The following is a 13,955-nucleotide window of genomic DNA, read 5'->3' on the forward strand; positions in this document are numbered from 1 at the left end:
GTATAAGTGACGGGCATTGAAAGCAAACTGGTCTCCGTCCATCAAATATACCTGATGCTCGTGTTTGGCACTGTGGCGACGGCTTCCTCTACCCCTCTTTTCCGGAACTGCTCATGCACAGCGGTCACAACGCGCATGAAACCACACCAATCATTGTCCTGCTTATCCGGGATGCTGAACTGAACGAGATACATATGACGAGAGGATGCAGCCCAATCTCTCTTTGATTTAGGGATTATTCTTTTCGAAGGAAAAAGTGCCGTATAAGGAGACATATTTACATTGCTAGATCACCCGTGGATTGTTAAGTCTGTCGCGCTATGAGACGATCCAATAGGGCTATACGTCAAGAGGGACAAGAGGATATGGCCCCAGGCAGGCCCAAGCCTTACGTTAGCCAGACCCTGGTCCAAATGCAAACCCCTGCCTACACCAAATTCTCATAAGTACCAATGACCTTGCGAGATATGGCCATGATCTTATCTGAGGATAGCGGGGCAGGTTTTGCGCTGTTGGGTTGTGCTCGATTCGTGCTAGGCCAGCTTTCATCGGTGGAAACAATAGAGGGATATTATCTATGTACCCCCTAGGCCTTCATAAATTGATATGACTTCAGTATCTCATTTGACAGCTTATGATCTCGATGGGGACTGCCCCAGTTATCCCAGCCATTTCCCGCGCGGAAAACATTGCTCTGCTATCCCTCCTTCACTCAGCTTCCAGTACAAGCCCCCTCCAAGCCATTCCTACAGTGCCGTCATCAAATACTCCAGAGCACTTCAATTCAGCAAGGAATTACAACTTGTCAGTCGATAAAGAGCGGAGCTTAGTCGGAACTCTGGCTTTTTTAGCACAAACGGAGGAGGACCCTAACCATATCCCGGCCATCTGCGTCGAACAGGACACCGACAGGTTGAATATACTTTATCGCGATAAATAAAGCCAAATGGTCTGATGGCGATTCCATCCTCCATGCGTTAGAGGAGAGATTGAATATGATCTTTGCCATATTGCAAACTGTATTAGAACGTGAGTGGCACAGATCTTATTGCTATTCTGCAAGACTGACAACAAATCAGAAGACCCGTCAGTTGTCGAGGAAGCCTTGTTCGCGAATATAGTCGATATGTGTTCGTTGCGCATCCTCTACAGGTTGGGTTTAAGAGCGAGTAGAAGAAAGCAGACCAGGAAATCGAAGAGACCAATCAAGGAAATCTTGCAGAACGTGATAAGGTGTGCCAAACAAGTCGCGGCGAATCCAGGCGCGACTGAATCTCTTCAGGCCACTACACTACTGTTCAGAGATAAAGCCAGAGAAGTTACGAGCCTAATAGATTCGTGGCAGGGTCATCAGACTGTCGCCCGTCTAGGTGATTTGGTCAGGGGAATAAGCCACCTACACCAAGTGAACCAGCTCAGTGACCTGCTTAACGAGATACCGGCACTTGAGCTACAGGACGAGGCAAAAAAAAGCTTCCGGAACGTCATCGGAAAAGTCTCCCGGTACGCCGAGGCTCCTAGAATACTTCGACGGATAGCAAAAAGGTTCCGTGTAGCTCGATACATGAGAGCAATTCCCGTCAAACTTCCGAAGGACTCATTTTGTATCCCACCAAACGGCCCATACGCTCCTGACATAGGATCTTGCGTTGCTCGAATAGATCGTCAATACTCTGACCGGAAGCGGTTGGACCGGGTCTACCATCTTCTGGGCTATACCGAGGCGCAATCTGCATCCCTGTTCTCAGAACAGGTACACAGGACACTACGAGAAGCTAAAATCCATGCGGAGGTTCAGCTACTCATTTACTGCGAACTACAAAGGCCGGCATTTTTTCCCCGTGTCGTCTGCTCAAGCAAAGACGCCTGCTTTTTGTGCAGCGCTTTTATCTGCCTGCATAAGCGAATGTATACGCCGAGATGCCATGGGAGATTGTACCCCGGTTGGCGATTGCCATCCTTACCTCAGGTGAAAGAATCAGAGGAACGCTTTAACAAGGCACTCGAGAATTCTATCAAGGAAAGCATATCTACGCTCTTCGCCAGACAACGAAAAACAACATACCCGCCCCCCAACGAAAGCACCCTCCTCACCATTCCCATCTCAGAGACAACCAAATCTGGCTTGACGCAACTCAGTTCAGGGCAGCTGTCGTGTGAAAGGAGCATTCAGCTTTACTCCCACACGACTCAGAAGCCACATAAAGAGCCAGAATCCGGGAACCCAAGCGATGCAAGTATTCCTTGTGGCACAGCATGCGAAGGCAGCACAACAGATCTGGGTTCCCCGCCTATAGTCGAAGGGCACGAGCCAGACAGCAAGATAATTAGCAAGCGAGAGCTGTCGCAGGGCATAGTATTGCATAACAGTATCGAACCTGGCGGGAGCTCGACACGTTATATCGCTGGCCCGATAAAACTTACCATAGAATACCCGGCGGGACTAGAATGTATCAAATACAGTGTTGAATGGCTCACTGCGGAAGAGGTGAAAGATTTGAAGAGTAGAGTTCCTCCACCTTTATCCGTGGATGTGGAATCCCTGGCAAGTGAGATGTCGATACGAAATCACAACAGTGTCTGCATATTGGTGAAGGGAACGGCGTTGAGACTTAGTTGGGAGTCAAAAAGACATGGTGTACTATCGTCGGTTCATACTTTGGGCTCTCTTCTTGAGTGAACGGTTTGGTTCTATACCCGGGGTGGTGCCCGATGTTGTCCGCTATCATCGGATTCTGCGACCCAAATTCAACGGGTGGGACTATCAGGCCAGGTCTGGTTTATATCTGTCCGCATGCGAGCCCAGCGTAGTAGAAATGAAGGTGGCCTCAGGCTCGCTGGCTACTTGGAGTTTCACTTGATTATTTTCGTAAAGGAATTTTTCAAGTATCTACGACATGCTTTATCTACTACTTGGAATTTGCCTTACTACGTGGCTTTTCATTCGACGGCGTCGCTTGTAGTCGCTGCTCTGGGTGTTCAAAGCGCGAAGTACTAAGTGAGAGACTCATGCCAGCAACGGCCTGTCCGCTAATCGCAGGCTCAGCGTCTGCGTTTATTCAAGGCATCAAATACTGCAGTAGATGTAGTCATGGATCAGACGTTCGTCTCATACGTACCGGCTCATATCCAAGAGACCTTATGCTGTAGACGAGTCAGCCCAGTGGAGATAGTCACCCTAGCGTAAGCAAGATCAGGGTCTAGAGGCTTTCTTGTTGGCCGGCGATTAAGTTGCAGGCCACTTGACCGACATAGGACAAGAGTGGTACGCCTATATTGAACAACTGTCCACAATGGCAGTCAGGGTTTAAAATCACAAGTTGAGTCTAAGCTCTTGCTGCAAAGTCCTTCGCCAACCCTACAATACCACTCTCCTCTAGGTCAGCTTCTTGGCCATAAGCTTCTTCAGGTCTGCTGGTGCCAATTCTTTGATGCCAAGCAGCTCATTATCCGTCACATTATATGCGCCACCATAAGTATCACCAGCGAGAGCGGTACCTTTCATCAGTTTCATGAAGGTCGGCACACTGAAGTCACCGGCACCGAACTGTTCTAGACTCTCCTGCAAAAGCACGCTTGTACGTTGCTTGCTAGTCCTCCACTTGATATCTGGTCGAAGTTCCTTTGCAAACCCAATCAGCTGGTTTTGAGTCAAAATTGTCTCTGATGCACGAATGACTCTGTTCTCCGTGGCATCAAAGTTCTGCAAGATTGCAACGATAGCTCTTCCCACCACAGGTAAGGATGTAGCACTGATCCGATTGTCGCCTTCGTCGAGTATAGTCACCGTGTGGTTCTGAAAATCCAGCAAAGTTGGAGTGTCCAAAACCAAGTCCAAGAAGGCGCCACATGCAAGGACTGTCCATGTCAGTTCTCCAGTTGCTGCCTTTGCCTGGAGATAATTCCGAATACCGAACATGGAACTATAGATTGGAAAAGTTTCAAGGTTCGGATTGGTGGTAACGTTGCCAAATTCAGAAGGAATAAAACGCTTCACTCCCGCGGCAATGGCGGCGTCGATAAGCACAGTCTGATTGTCGATTGCTGCACCACCCACAGTTGATACGACAGCGTCCACACCGTTAAGGGCAGCGGTCAACGACTTCACTGAATTGAAGTCAACTTCGAAGACGTTGATGTTCGAGGCGTATGCTCCAGGCTGTTGAGAACGAGTGAGAATCGAGACCTGGAAGCCTGCATTGACAAGAGCTTGGAACACGTAGGGTCCCAGTGTGCCAGATGCCTATAGAAACTCTCAGCTATTTCGCTCATATATGTTGGTCGGAATCCTTACGCCAGCGAGCGCAACAGTTTCAATCCTAGGCATTGTGCTGAATACCAGTGTTATTTTGACAGCGCTTCAGAAGACAGCGAAGGAGATACAGAGAGATTCCTATCGCAGGACATAAGACTATGATATATGTATGTTTAGGCACAGTTCTTCTAACGCATTGAAATCCCCTTACTGAGTGCGTCCTATGTATCCGCACCTCAATCCATGAAAAGTCCGCACTATTCCCGCTCTAGTTCTAAAAGCCCGCCGGAGTGGCGACCGCAAATCCGGCTGACGAAATTCAACATTTTAAACTCTCCGCCGGAATGCCGATTCACGTTACCCCGTATCCCGCAATCCATCCGTTCATATCAGGCAGGATAAACTCGTCAGAATGGATGCTCATCTTCGGGTGCACCTTGCCAGAAAGGCTTGTACACGATGTAGATCCCAGAAGAGGCGATGCGACCGGGCGACTCCTGCATGCGGACTATGCCAGAGGTGAGCGCCTGTTGAAAGTACTGGATAGCCGCGGAGCTCCTAACACAGACTTCAGGCTTCGTCAAGCGTGCCACTATGAAGGACGGGTGATATCATCTCCAAGTTCGATACCATCGTCCTCCCCTGACGCAGAGATCTCCCCTGAAACGTTAAGTCCGGGCCATGTAAAGGACGCTATTGTCAAGAAACTCACATCAACCCCGAACGATATCTTTGAGAGCTACATCCAATCCATCCATCCTTGGTTTCCTATTATAGCACCACAAACCTCACAAGGTCAGCTCCCCAAATCCTGGAACGAAGCTTCCCTGGATTATACGCTCCTCGCCCTCTGCATTAGTTTGCTTTGTACCTCCCCGCCCCCCTCTTCAGGAGACGGGACTCTATCTGGTCTTCGATCCGCGTACCTTCAAGTCAAGAGCTGGATAGCAGTGATTGAAGGACTCGAGGTCACCTCGCTCAAGATCGTCCAAGCAAGAACTTTGGTCACTCTATTCGAAGTTGCGCATGGCTTCTACCCGGCAGCTTACATCTCTATTGGGACTACGGTCAGAGCTGCCGATGCACTTAAAGTGAACGCTTACTTATCTCCATCATCGCCAGCTACTGATGAGTCCTGGAGGGAGGAGGCCGTACTGATCGGGTGGGCAATCCGTATTCTGGACAGGTGCAGACCTCCCTTTATCCCTCAAACTATAACTCCCTTCTGTACTGACACATTTTAGATTTATAGCAATACACTTTGGACGTCATCCATCTCTCACTCGCTCTGTCGCTGAGGGTATCCATGATCTTAACAAGATCCCGTGGCCCACCGGTCTCGAGAAAGACAAAAGGAGCCCTCTCTGGCAACTTTCTCGTATGTACGAAGCGTCCACACTTCTTGATAGCATACACAATGCGTTACACAACCCCACTTCAGAACAAGCATTCAATGTGGAAGAAATAGGGCTTTTGGTGGAAACATCACATAGCCTCCGGACGCTCCTAACCAAAGAGGTCGAAGATATGGACCAGATATACTCCGGTGGGCTAGGGCTCTGTCATACGTTAGTTGAGCCGTGCTCTTCCCTTCCAGATCGTCTTGAAATATTCGCATCAACGCTGATGTTTCGCAGTGGCTTACTCCTAGCATACGAGAACGGCTCCAAAGTCCAGATTACCGATGAACAAACTTTAACTTGCCAGTCACTTGCCACATCATCTCTCCACCCCCTTCTCACTACCATAACCAACACAGTCTACCCTTTTGTCAGTGGTACACAAGCCATAGAACTGGGTCGTCTTCCTCCATTTATCACTTTTTCTGTGTACAAAGCGGCGAGCATAGTGACAGAGAGGATATGGATGGAAACTGACTCAAGTGAGGCATTGAGAAAATTACGGGTTTTGAGAGGATTCTTAAAAATGGTGAACGCAAGGTGGTCATGTTGCGGTATGTTGACCCAAGAGCTTCTAGGACTGGGTTGGCTAACTGCGTGAATAGAGTACTACCTTGGCCTTCTCAACGAGGATACAGCGCCGCGAATATTAAAATCTATCGAGGGCAGGTAATGTTTTTCCCTTGCTTAAAGTTAAGGGAAATAGACACCGAAGCCGATCAGATCTATTTGGATCCTGACTGTCTGGCTAAACCGAAAAAACCGCGTCAAAGGATAATGCGAATTTTGGTGAAACTTCGTAATCTTTTGTGCCGAGCCTAATAGTGACGGTAGTGCCATAAGAACATGATAGGTTCCTTGAGCAACATTAAGTATTTGCTTTTGGGAGATGGCAACGAACGTATGAACAAATTGCCCGTATGAAATGGCATGCGTCTCCTCTACGGCACCTCTGTCCAGAATGCTGTAGAGAATGACCTTACGTCTATCCAAGCTATGGTGCTACACATCATGATATACGGACAAAGCCGCCCGGACTCTTGTGCTGCTAAGGTTGACGTACATGTCGGAATCCGAAGTGGTTTACGCAAGTTGCGTTGTTTTGTATTAGTCGGCTCACTCACCTCAATTGCCAAATATAGGAGCGTTTTATAGATTCAGACGACGTAATGATTCCATTGGTTGAGCCAAATAGACAGAGGACAAGTAGATCGTAAATTTACCCGTCATTATTTGGCGTGCTGCGTATATTGCTGAATAGAGGTGTATAGATTGGGGGAAGCCCATCAGGTCCACAGAGGTCCGTCTAAGCGTAATATCTATTGGAAATCGGGGTATGTGCCAAATACACCCAATATCCATGGAAAAACACTTCACGATTATATAGAACCGGACAGGACCTCTACCAAGGTTAGGGAGGCGGTAACCTGTGGCGATGTCATTATTAGGGTCAACACCAGGATCAACCTTATCCATCCCAAACTAATGAAGGTGGATTACCCTAAGAACATCGATGACGAGTTCGATGCGGCAGACGAGAGTGAGGGAGGTCTGTCTCTGATGAATCCCACGTCAACTTCGGCCTTTATCTACCGCATTCGGTTTGCCGAGATCTGTCGCGAGGTAGTTGACACGATACCAGCTGTCTTCCTGGAGTCAACGCATCAAGTTGCCCAGACCCTGGACTACGAAGCCATCCTATCTCTCGACAGGAAATTGCAGCTCTTCATCCACAGTTTGCCATATTTCTTTCCGCTGGATCAGAGCAGTATCCAGCAACGCCAAGGCATCTGTCGACAGCGGCCGTATATCGCTTGGCAGCGAGTCATGCTGCATTTGAGTATCCATGGTTGTATTTGCCGACTACATCGACTGTTCCATCTAGAAGGTATTCGGAATCGAAAGTACGCCGACTCCCGTGAGATGTGTATTCGCTCTGCCGAAGCTGTTCTGGATCTGCAGCGTTCATTGGATAATGTCGGCGTTCTCGTGGGGTTGCAGCCCAAACGGCTCTGGATGGTTATGTAGTATGTGTACATTGCCACGATTACCCTCGCCCGGGATTTATCCCTAAAGCCACATGCTCCGGGAGCCGACAGTCGCAAGAATGAGGTGTTGGCTTCTTGCCAGATGTTAGAAAAGTCTAAACATGAATTGGCACCGCTGAGACAGGCAATCCAAAGAAACACGCAGACCTTGCTGGCTATCTTGCATAATAAACAATCCGTTTCAAAGTCGCAACAGGGGACCGAACTTGGTCCGATTCCTAATGACCCGAATTCTCGACCGAACGCTGCGATTCGAGAAGCCGCTGAACAGCGAGTTGATTCTCTCAGCGCAGGGCGTACGACACCCGTGCCACAGTGAACTTGCCACTTCATCACGGCCATTCTCTGAAGCCAGAAACAGAGGTATCCATTGACTCTTCCTGGTATTCTAAAGTACTAGTAAAGCCTCTTTCTTCCCCAAGTTTACTAAGCTCTTCGACTTGTCTCTTTCTGTCTTCAGTTAAGAACATTTTATCACGTGATGAAGAGGTCAAATGAAACTGAGTGCAATGATTGGACAATTCAAAATCACGTGTAAGGCTTGATAACCTAGCAAAGCCGTTTCGCTTTGGACAATAAATTCGATGACTGGAGGTTCAAGATGAATTGGATAGAAGTAGATATTAATAGTCAGGAGGTGAAAGAGCCCTGGAGTATTTATGTCTACGAAAAAAGCCCTCTTTAGCTCAGCTCACCCACTCACTTACTCTTCTTTATCTATTTACTTACTCTATTTACCCTGGCTTTGAGAAGCATCACCCAGCTTACCTGTATTTATCCTTTGGTTTAGTGTCAATCACCCACAAAGCGGCAAGGGCTGAAGGGCTTAGGTATTGTTTGACCGCGTTTATAAGGATGGCTTAAGTATGGCTGAGCGGACGGGAAGCCCTGTTCTCCACACCCTGTGGTCGTATGTATTTGTTCGTTCACCATCGTGCAATATATAGGTTGATGCTAGTTGGATGGTGCAGGCTTCTAGGTGACTGAGATACTTATAAGAGGAAATCTGGTGTAGCAGTGCGACTGGGTCGGAATCCTTTCTGTTATGACCAGGATAAGCAGCCGTTATCTTAGGCCCGCAACGGTGTATGCCTCGGAGTCTGATACGGCGAGTAGCAAATCGGCAGATATATATTCCTAAGTATACGGCACGTCTTTCACCCCTGTGAAGCTTCGGTTGGAGGCGCAAGTGGAATTTTTTATCTCAGCTCAGGCGCAATCCCAACAAGAGGTACTGTGAAATCTGGACCTCAACACTGGCAAGTACGCCATTGTTGTTATTGGCATGTTCGCTAAGGCAGCGGGGGTCGATGATCTGCTGGAGTCTGTTGATATGCTCAAGACGGGAAAGAGTCAGCACGAGCTTATCCCAAGAGACCTTCTACCGCACGATAGATGACCCTGTGGGTAGAGTTCCTTAGAGCAGAAAAGTGCCGTGCTATAATATCTTTCCTTGGGAGTGAGGGCATATTCACAGTCATAACTGGTGCCTTTCATCCATAGGAGTTTAGGTGCGTCCGCGGGACGGCGCTCTCTTTGGGCGAGACACCTTTTACCAGTACCGAACTCCTTCACGCGTTGCGCCTTTAGGTTGTACTAGCCTATCGTTTCCATGCAGTCTTCCGTCAGCGCCAGGTATATACTTCCCTTATTCCGGGGTAACCTCCCCTCTATATACGGTACCTGTCTATTTACTATCAATAGACTGTCCGGAGCATTAGTCTAATTCTAGGAAAGATAAACCTGAGAGCCCGGGAGAGCTAGGATGAGTGGTACTAGAGTCGAGAAAAGAATTGTTTTTATCTAGTTTAATCGATAAAAGCGGCGAAGCGTAGCAAATTAGATTGAATACTTCTAAGTCTTAGATATATATTAAGAATAATATACTACAGAGACTTCTATACCATTATATATCTTTTACTGCAATAGATATTTATCTCTATCAAAGTGTACCTATTAGCAAGATCCACGTCTCGTGGTAACTATAAGTATCACTTGGTATCATCATGGCACACTTTAATCTTTCGTTGAATATAACAAATCTAGTACGTTACCGTGCGGTCGACTTTACAGCCTTGATAATGTACCCTCGTCTAAGCCACATATTTACGTGCTGAATCGAACCACAGATATATAACCTTTAGGACCTTCGAGGCAATACCTATTCTGCATTCGAGATTCGGTAAAATCCCTTAGAGTCGTGTGACAACAACCTGCGCTAGTGTCAGAGATCCCCGAGCCAAGTCAAACCAAAGCCTCCTAATGCCAATGAGTGGAGAATATTCTTTCTGCAGTATGTTCTAGAATGAAGGTCGATCCAGATATACATATCATCCCCTCATCTGCACATTAGAGATCCGGACGAGGGCTCTTTGCGCTTCGAGAAGGTAAGGATATCTATATCTATCATGATCTACATGCAATATGTGTATAAAATAACTTCCCCCTTAGACCTGTTTGTGGATAATTCACATACAATAAATAGCGCGGGTTACAGCCTTTGGCCCTGGATTCGCCGTTAAGTCTTTACTAGATTGGTACAGCCTATCGGGGGACGAAGAAACGTAGGTCAATAGTTTTATGTATCCTATTTGAATCTGATATAATTGCCAGCTTTCATCTATAGGGCTCATCCCCATGTAGTATTTGTGGAATCAGCGTCTGCCCTAGATTTACACTCAGGCACACCACTCAGCCTTTTCGATCTCTTCTTTAGTTAAACACCATTTTCTTTGTAGCTTCTCGTCAAGAGCTAAAGCATATACATCTTTCGGCCACCACTCCCCCCAGCTCGTCAAAAAGATCTGCTCTGGATCAGACGGGAGATCGGTCGCAGCAAATGCGCGAAGAAGGTTCTGGGCCCCTGTGGAACAGTCCCTGTTATGTCGATTTTCTCCCAATTACGACGATGCGGATGAACTTACCCTCGGGAATGGTTTTTGCATCGGGCATATCCATCGACAAACCAAGGTCAGTGGCCAAATTCGTGCTAGGGATGAGGCCTGGTGAGACGGCAATGACCGTGCACGAGGGAAGTTCGCGGCGCCAGTTCAATGCGCCGAGTAGCTGTACGAACTTCGACGCACTGTACACGGTCCTGACCCCTGCGTTGGAATTTGCCTTAAGGTCTACGTCGAGTGTTGCTAATACAGCCTGGGTTAGTCAACGTAATAGGGGTGGTACTTAATGCAATGCGTAGGAAAAGTGAGTTTACCTGGATTCTGGTCTCTCACTCTGCGGATGGCACCCGAAGAAACAACGACAACTCGCGATTGCGACGTCGAGAGAGTCTCACGCAGTAAATGAATCAAATAATGTTGGGCTGTTTGATTTTATGGTTAGTCACCTCGGTTTGATACCCTTCGAGTTCACCTCCCACATACCCAAATGGTTGACAACGCACCCCGAGCACCATGGCGAGCCATTGGGTCCAGGGCCGTCGGCGCTGTCTAGCATGCCAGCACAAAGGAAGAGATAATCGAGCGTCTGAGACCCCAGCTGAGAAAGGACGTTTTGTGCAAATGATTGCACACTCGGCAGGGATAGAAGATCCAGCGGGAAAACGGTAATTGTGTGCTTGCTCTTGTCAAAGTCGAGGCTATTATACTTGGCTTGAGTCTTGGTTGTGTCCCGTACTCCCAAAACGAAATGGTATGGCTCCGACTGCTGGAGCAGCTGTTTGATGGCTTCAAAGCCCTGTGTTATGTTAACACGAATGGCTAGTGAGGGGTAGAACAGTGAACGATTACCAAGCCGGAGGATGTGCCTGTTGCAACCACTGTTTTGGCCATGGTTGCAATGAGAGTCCGTTAGATTCGTTGGTGCGCAGTGGGTGAGAGTGCGAGGGTGCGTCTTTATATCAACCTTTACGGTCCATTTTTCTTGGATATTGAATATTTAAATATTCAATTGAATTACCCCTCGCGAGGACCGATCATGTGACGTCATGGGACTCGTCAATTCTTTATTTCTTGAAGAGAACAACCGACTGCCTATCACTCGATAACGATTCCTTCCACGGTGAAATAAACGTGGAGGAATGCTTTAGACTTACATAGTGAGTCGTGAATGACAGAATAGGGGTATGGGGAGCTTGGAGACAATGGGCTCTTATATTCTTCCTTCTCTGCGGTAACTCGATTTCAATTACTATTGAGGCATGCATCTATCAACGTGGACAATGAAGGATAATACGGAATCTCCGATTTAAATCCTACTAGCACAATCCCTATCAGGATCTTCGTATACTTTGAAATGTAGGTTGATTGTATGGCTAAACCCAACGCCGATCCTTGCAGTGTAACTGGTAGATGAGGTGAAGCCGCTAAAAACGAAGGTTGCCCTCAATGGGCAACCCTTCAACTGGAAAGCTCAGCCGGCCGTCGAGGAACAGCCGATACCTCAAACACTGGTGTTGGCTTTGTAGTATCAATGCGTGGTAACACATGTCCATCATGCTGGGTGGACTGGCACCGCGCTTCTGCCTTCCTTTTCCCCCAGCAGTAGCCTAGCACGAGCGTGGCAACCGACAGAACAGCCATTGGAACCCCAATTCCCACTCCAATGGCGACCTTTGTAGACGTCGACTCGGGTATGTGGGTCACATTTTCTGATATATTTCCCATCGCGACAAGTGTGGGTTCGAGTGTGAAGGTATTCGTGGAACAGCACTTCTGGTCTGGACCACAGCAATATGTTCCGTCTGCACATTTTGAAACACGGGCTGTCCAATTTGAATTTCCTCCATGCTGTAGGCTTTCAGTATGCAAGGTAAACCATGACATGATATTTTAGCGGGTACCGGAGGCTTACTGCAGCATCACATATTGTGTTGTTTAAACAGTTCGAGCTATTCCAGTTCTGATCGGTACAGAACACCCTCCAGTGGGTATTAGGGAAAATGCTGGCAGGGCTGGCTAAGCATAACCCATTCGAAAGACATGTATCTGGTGTGGTGCTGTTTAGATTACAACACATTGATTCTACTCCCTCAATCTGAATGCATGGCTGGTATATTTGGTCGCTGATAATGGACCCATCAGGGGCAAAGCATTGCTTGGCAGCGAGAGCATGGACTGAGAACAGAAGGGCCAAGCAGGATAGGGCAAAATTTGTAAGCATGGCGCAGGTATGGTCGGTGCGACAAGAGCACGTCTAGCAATCTTCAAGCCTGAGAAAGGCCCCAGGGTTTGTCCGTCATTAAATATCTCACCTCAGAGGAAGTCAAGGCTCGGTCGGCCGTTGGTCCGTCATGGTTTGGTCGGCGCTTATCGACCTGGAGAGCCCATTCGCGAATTACGAATCGGTCCACCTGTAGATACTTAGTGGGAGTCTGATATACCCTTGTTAATTGCGCCCTGATCTCCAGGATTGCGGCCAATGGAAGACCACTACTTATCCCTGTACGCTTATATGCATAAGCGAGAGTTTCAACCCTGCAAGTCAGTTCACATACCCTCCATGGACAAGCTTCTTATGTCGCGGGGAGTAAAAGGCAGTGTTTCTGTTCATGCCTGACATGAACTTCACCATGTATACCAGGAATATATATAGTAGTTACCACTGTGTTAAAAAGTAACTACATGGTCTCCCGCGCTCCTGAAACCAACAAGGCGACTTATTACCCTTATATATATTACCAAAGTACGTCCATAACTACCACTGGTAGAGCCAGCTACACCTGATCAACCGAACTAGGGCAGTCATATTGTTCTGGCTCCTAGATATGCAATTACATTTTATGTACTTGGCACCACCCTATATAATTCCGATACTTCGGCTAAGCTAGTACATACGACCATAGGGTGTGGAGAACAGGGCTTCCCGTCCGCTCAGCCGTACTTAAGCCAAATGTGTAAGCTCGGCCAAAGGACAGTGGCGCCCTCTGGGGCTCGCTGCTTTACGAGTGAGCGACGCTAAGTTGTAGGGTGAGTGCGGGTGAGCTGGGTGATCCTGTTCAGAACATGGGTGAGCCGGGTGAGCTGGGTGAGCTAGATGATTTAGTGCAGGCTCAATCGCACATTGAGCTATCCTAGTGTCTCCATCATATGAAATAAATAGGGAGGGTATCTTTTGCGCTTCGTCAAAGATTTTATTCTCTCTTCCAATCTTTTCCTGACTTTGCCCTGGTGTTATCATCTACATCTGCCGATACCACGTGACAACATGTCGGATATATCTAAAGAAGAGCAACGACGACGAAAGGTAGAGGAGCTTCGCAAGCTCGGCGAGTTACGCGGCTTCACTGAAGAG

At 47.8% G+C, this 13,955-nt stretch overlaps 6 protein-coding genes across 6 annotated transcripts; 3 read left to right on the forward strand and 3 right to left on the reverse strand.

Moving 5' to 3' along the window:
• Positions 1-1,126: 1,126 nt before the first annotated feature.
• BDV37DRAFT_291978 (nucleic acid/nucleotide deaminase domain-containing protein) lies at positions 1,127-3,002 on the forward strand (the record flags this gene model as incomplete). Its single annotated transcript, XM_032089076.1, has 2 exons — positions 1,127-2,636; positions 2,986-3,002. 2 exons carry the CDS (start codon positions 1,127-1,129, stop codon positions 3,000-3,002), a joined length of 1,527 nt encoding a protein of 508 aa, XP_031934781.1.
• Positions 3,003-3,183: 181 nt separating this feature from the next.
• On the reverse strand, positions 3,184-4,372 carry BDV37DRAFT_291981 (aromatic alcohol reductase). The gene is made up of 2 exons (XM_032089077.1): positions 4,295-4,372; positions 3,184-4,243 (listed from the first exon to the last, which is right to left on the reverse strand). The coding sequence occupies exons 1-2, from the start codon at positions 4,325-4,327 to the stop codon at positions 3,377-3,379; spliced, it is 900 nt and encodes a 299-aa protein (XP_031934782.1). The 5' UTR covers positions 4,328-4,372; the 3' UTR covers positions 3,184-3,376.
• A 295-nt stretch (positions 4,373-4,667) lies between these two features.
• On the forward strand, positions 4,668-6,328 carry BDV37DRAFT_291983 (uncharacterized protein; the record flags this gene model as incomplete). The annotated part of the gene is made up of 5 exons (XM_032089078.1): positions 4,668-4,774; positions 4,830-5,441; positions 5,500-5,823; positions 5,893-6,209; positions 6,261-6,328. The coding sequence occupies 5 exons, from the start codon at positions 4,668-4,670 to the stop codon at positions 6,326-6,328; spliced, it is 1,428 nt and encodes a 475-aa protein (XP_031934783.1).
• Positions 6,329-7,140: 812 nt separating this feature from the next.
• BDV37DRAFT_289417 (fungal specific transcription factor domain-containing protein) lies at positions 7,141-8,022 on the forward strand (the record flags this gene model as incomplete). Its single annotated transcript, XM_032088459.1, has 2 exons — positions 7,141-7,632; positions 7,684-8,022. The coding sequence occupies 2 exons, from the start codon at positions 7,141-7,143 to the stop codon at positions 8,020-8,022; spliced, it is 831 nt and encodes a 276-aa protein (XP_031934784.1).
• A 2,344-nt stretch (positions 8,023-10,366) lies between these two features.
• BDV37DRAFT_265620 (uncharacterized protein) lies at positions 10,367-11,556 on the reverse strand. Its single transcript, XM_032083809.1, has 5 exons — positions 11,453-11,556; positions 11,087-11,399; positions 10,918-11,025; positions 10,628-10,846; positions 10,367-10,566 (listed from the first exon to the last, which is right to left on the reverse strand). The coding sequence occupies exons 1-5, from the start codon at positions 11,492-11,494 to the stop codon at positions 10,382-10,384; spliced, it is 867 nt and encodes a 288-aa protein (XP_031934785.1). The 5' UTR covers positions 11,495-11,556; the 3' UTR covers positions 10,367-10,381.
• Positions 11,557-12,061: 505 nt separating this feature from the next.
• BDV37DRAFT_276927 (uncharacterized protein) lies at positions 12,062-12,824 on the reverse strand (the record flags this gene model as incomplete). The annotated part of the gene is made up of 2 exons (XM_032085655.1): positions 12,062-12,451; positions 12,516-12,824. The coding sequence occupies 2 exons, from the start codon at positions 12,822-12,824 to the stop codon at positions 12,062-12,064; spliced, it is 699 nt and encodes a 232-aa protein (XP_031934786.1).
• Positions 12,825-13,955: the final 1,131 nt, after the last annotated feature.

Source organism: Aspergillus pseudonomiae, assembly GCF_009193645.1.
Source record: "Aspergillus pseudonomiae strain CBS 119388 unplaced genomic scaffold BDV37scaffold_157, whole genome shotgun sequence".
Taxonomy (NCBI): Eukaryota; Fungi; Ascomycota; class Eurotiomycetes; order Eurotiales; family Aspergillaceae; genus Aspergillus; species Aspergillus pseudonomiae.

Bases quoted from the DNA above. Each gene is read 5' to 3' on its own strand.
- BDV37DRAFT_291981 (XM_032089077.1), bottom strand. From the start codon at position 4,327: ATGCCTAGGATTGAAACTGTTGCGCTCGCTGGC. The intron at 4,244-4,294 runs GTAAGGATTCCG...GAGTTTCTATAG, and splicing joins AAACTGTTGCGCTCGCTGGC to GCATCTGGCACACTGGGACC.
- BDV37DRAFT_265620 (XM_032083809.1), bottom strand. From the start codon at position 11,494: ATGGCCAAAACAGTGGTTGCAACAGGCACATCCTCCGGCTTG. The intron at 11,026-11,086 runs GTATGTGGGAGG...AAAATCAAACAG, and splicing joins GTGCGTTGTCAACCATTTGG to CCCAACATTATTTGATTCAT. The intron at 10,847-10,917 runs GTAAACTCACTT...AGGCTGTATTAG, and splicing joins AGTGAGAGACCAGAATCCAG to CAACACTCGACGTAGACCTT.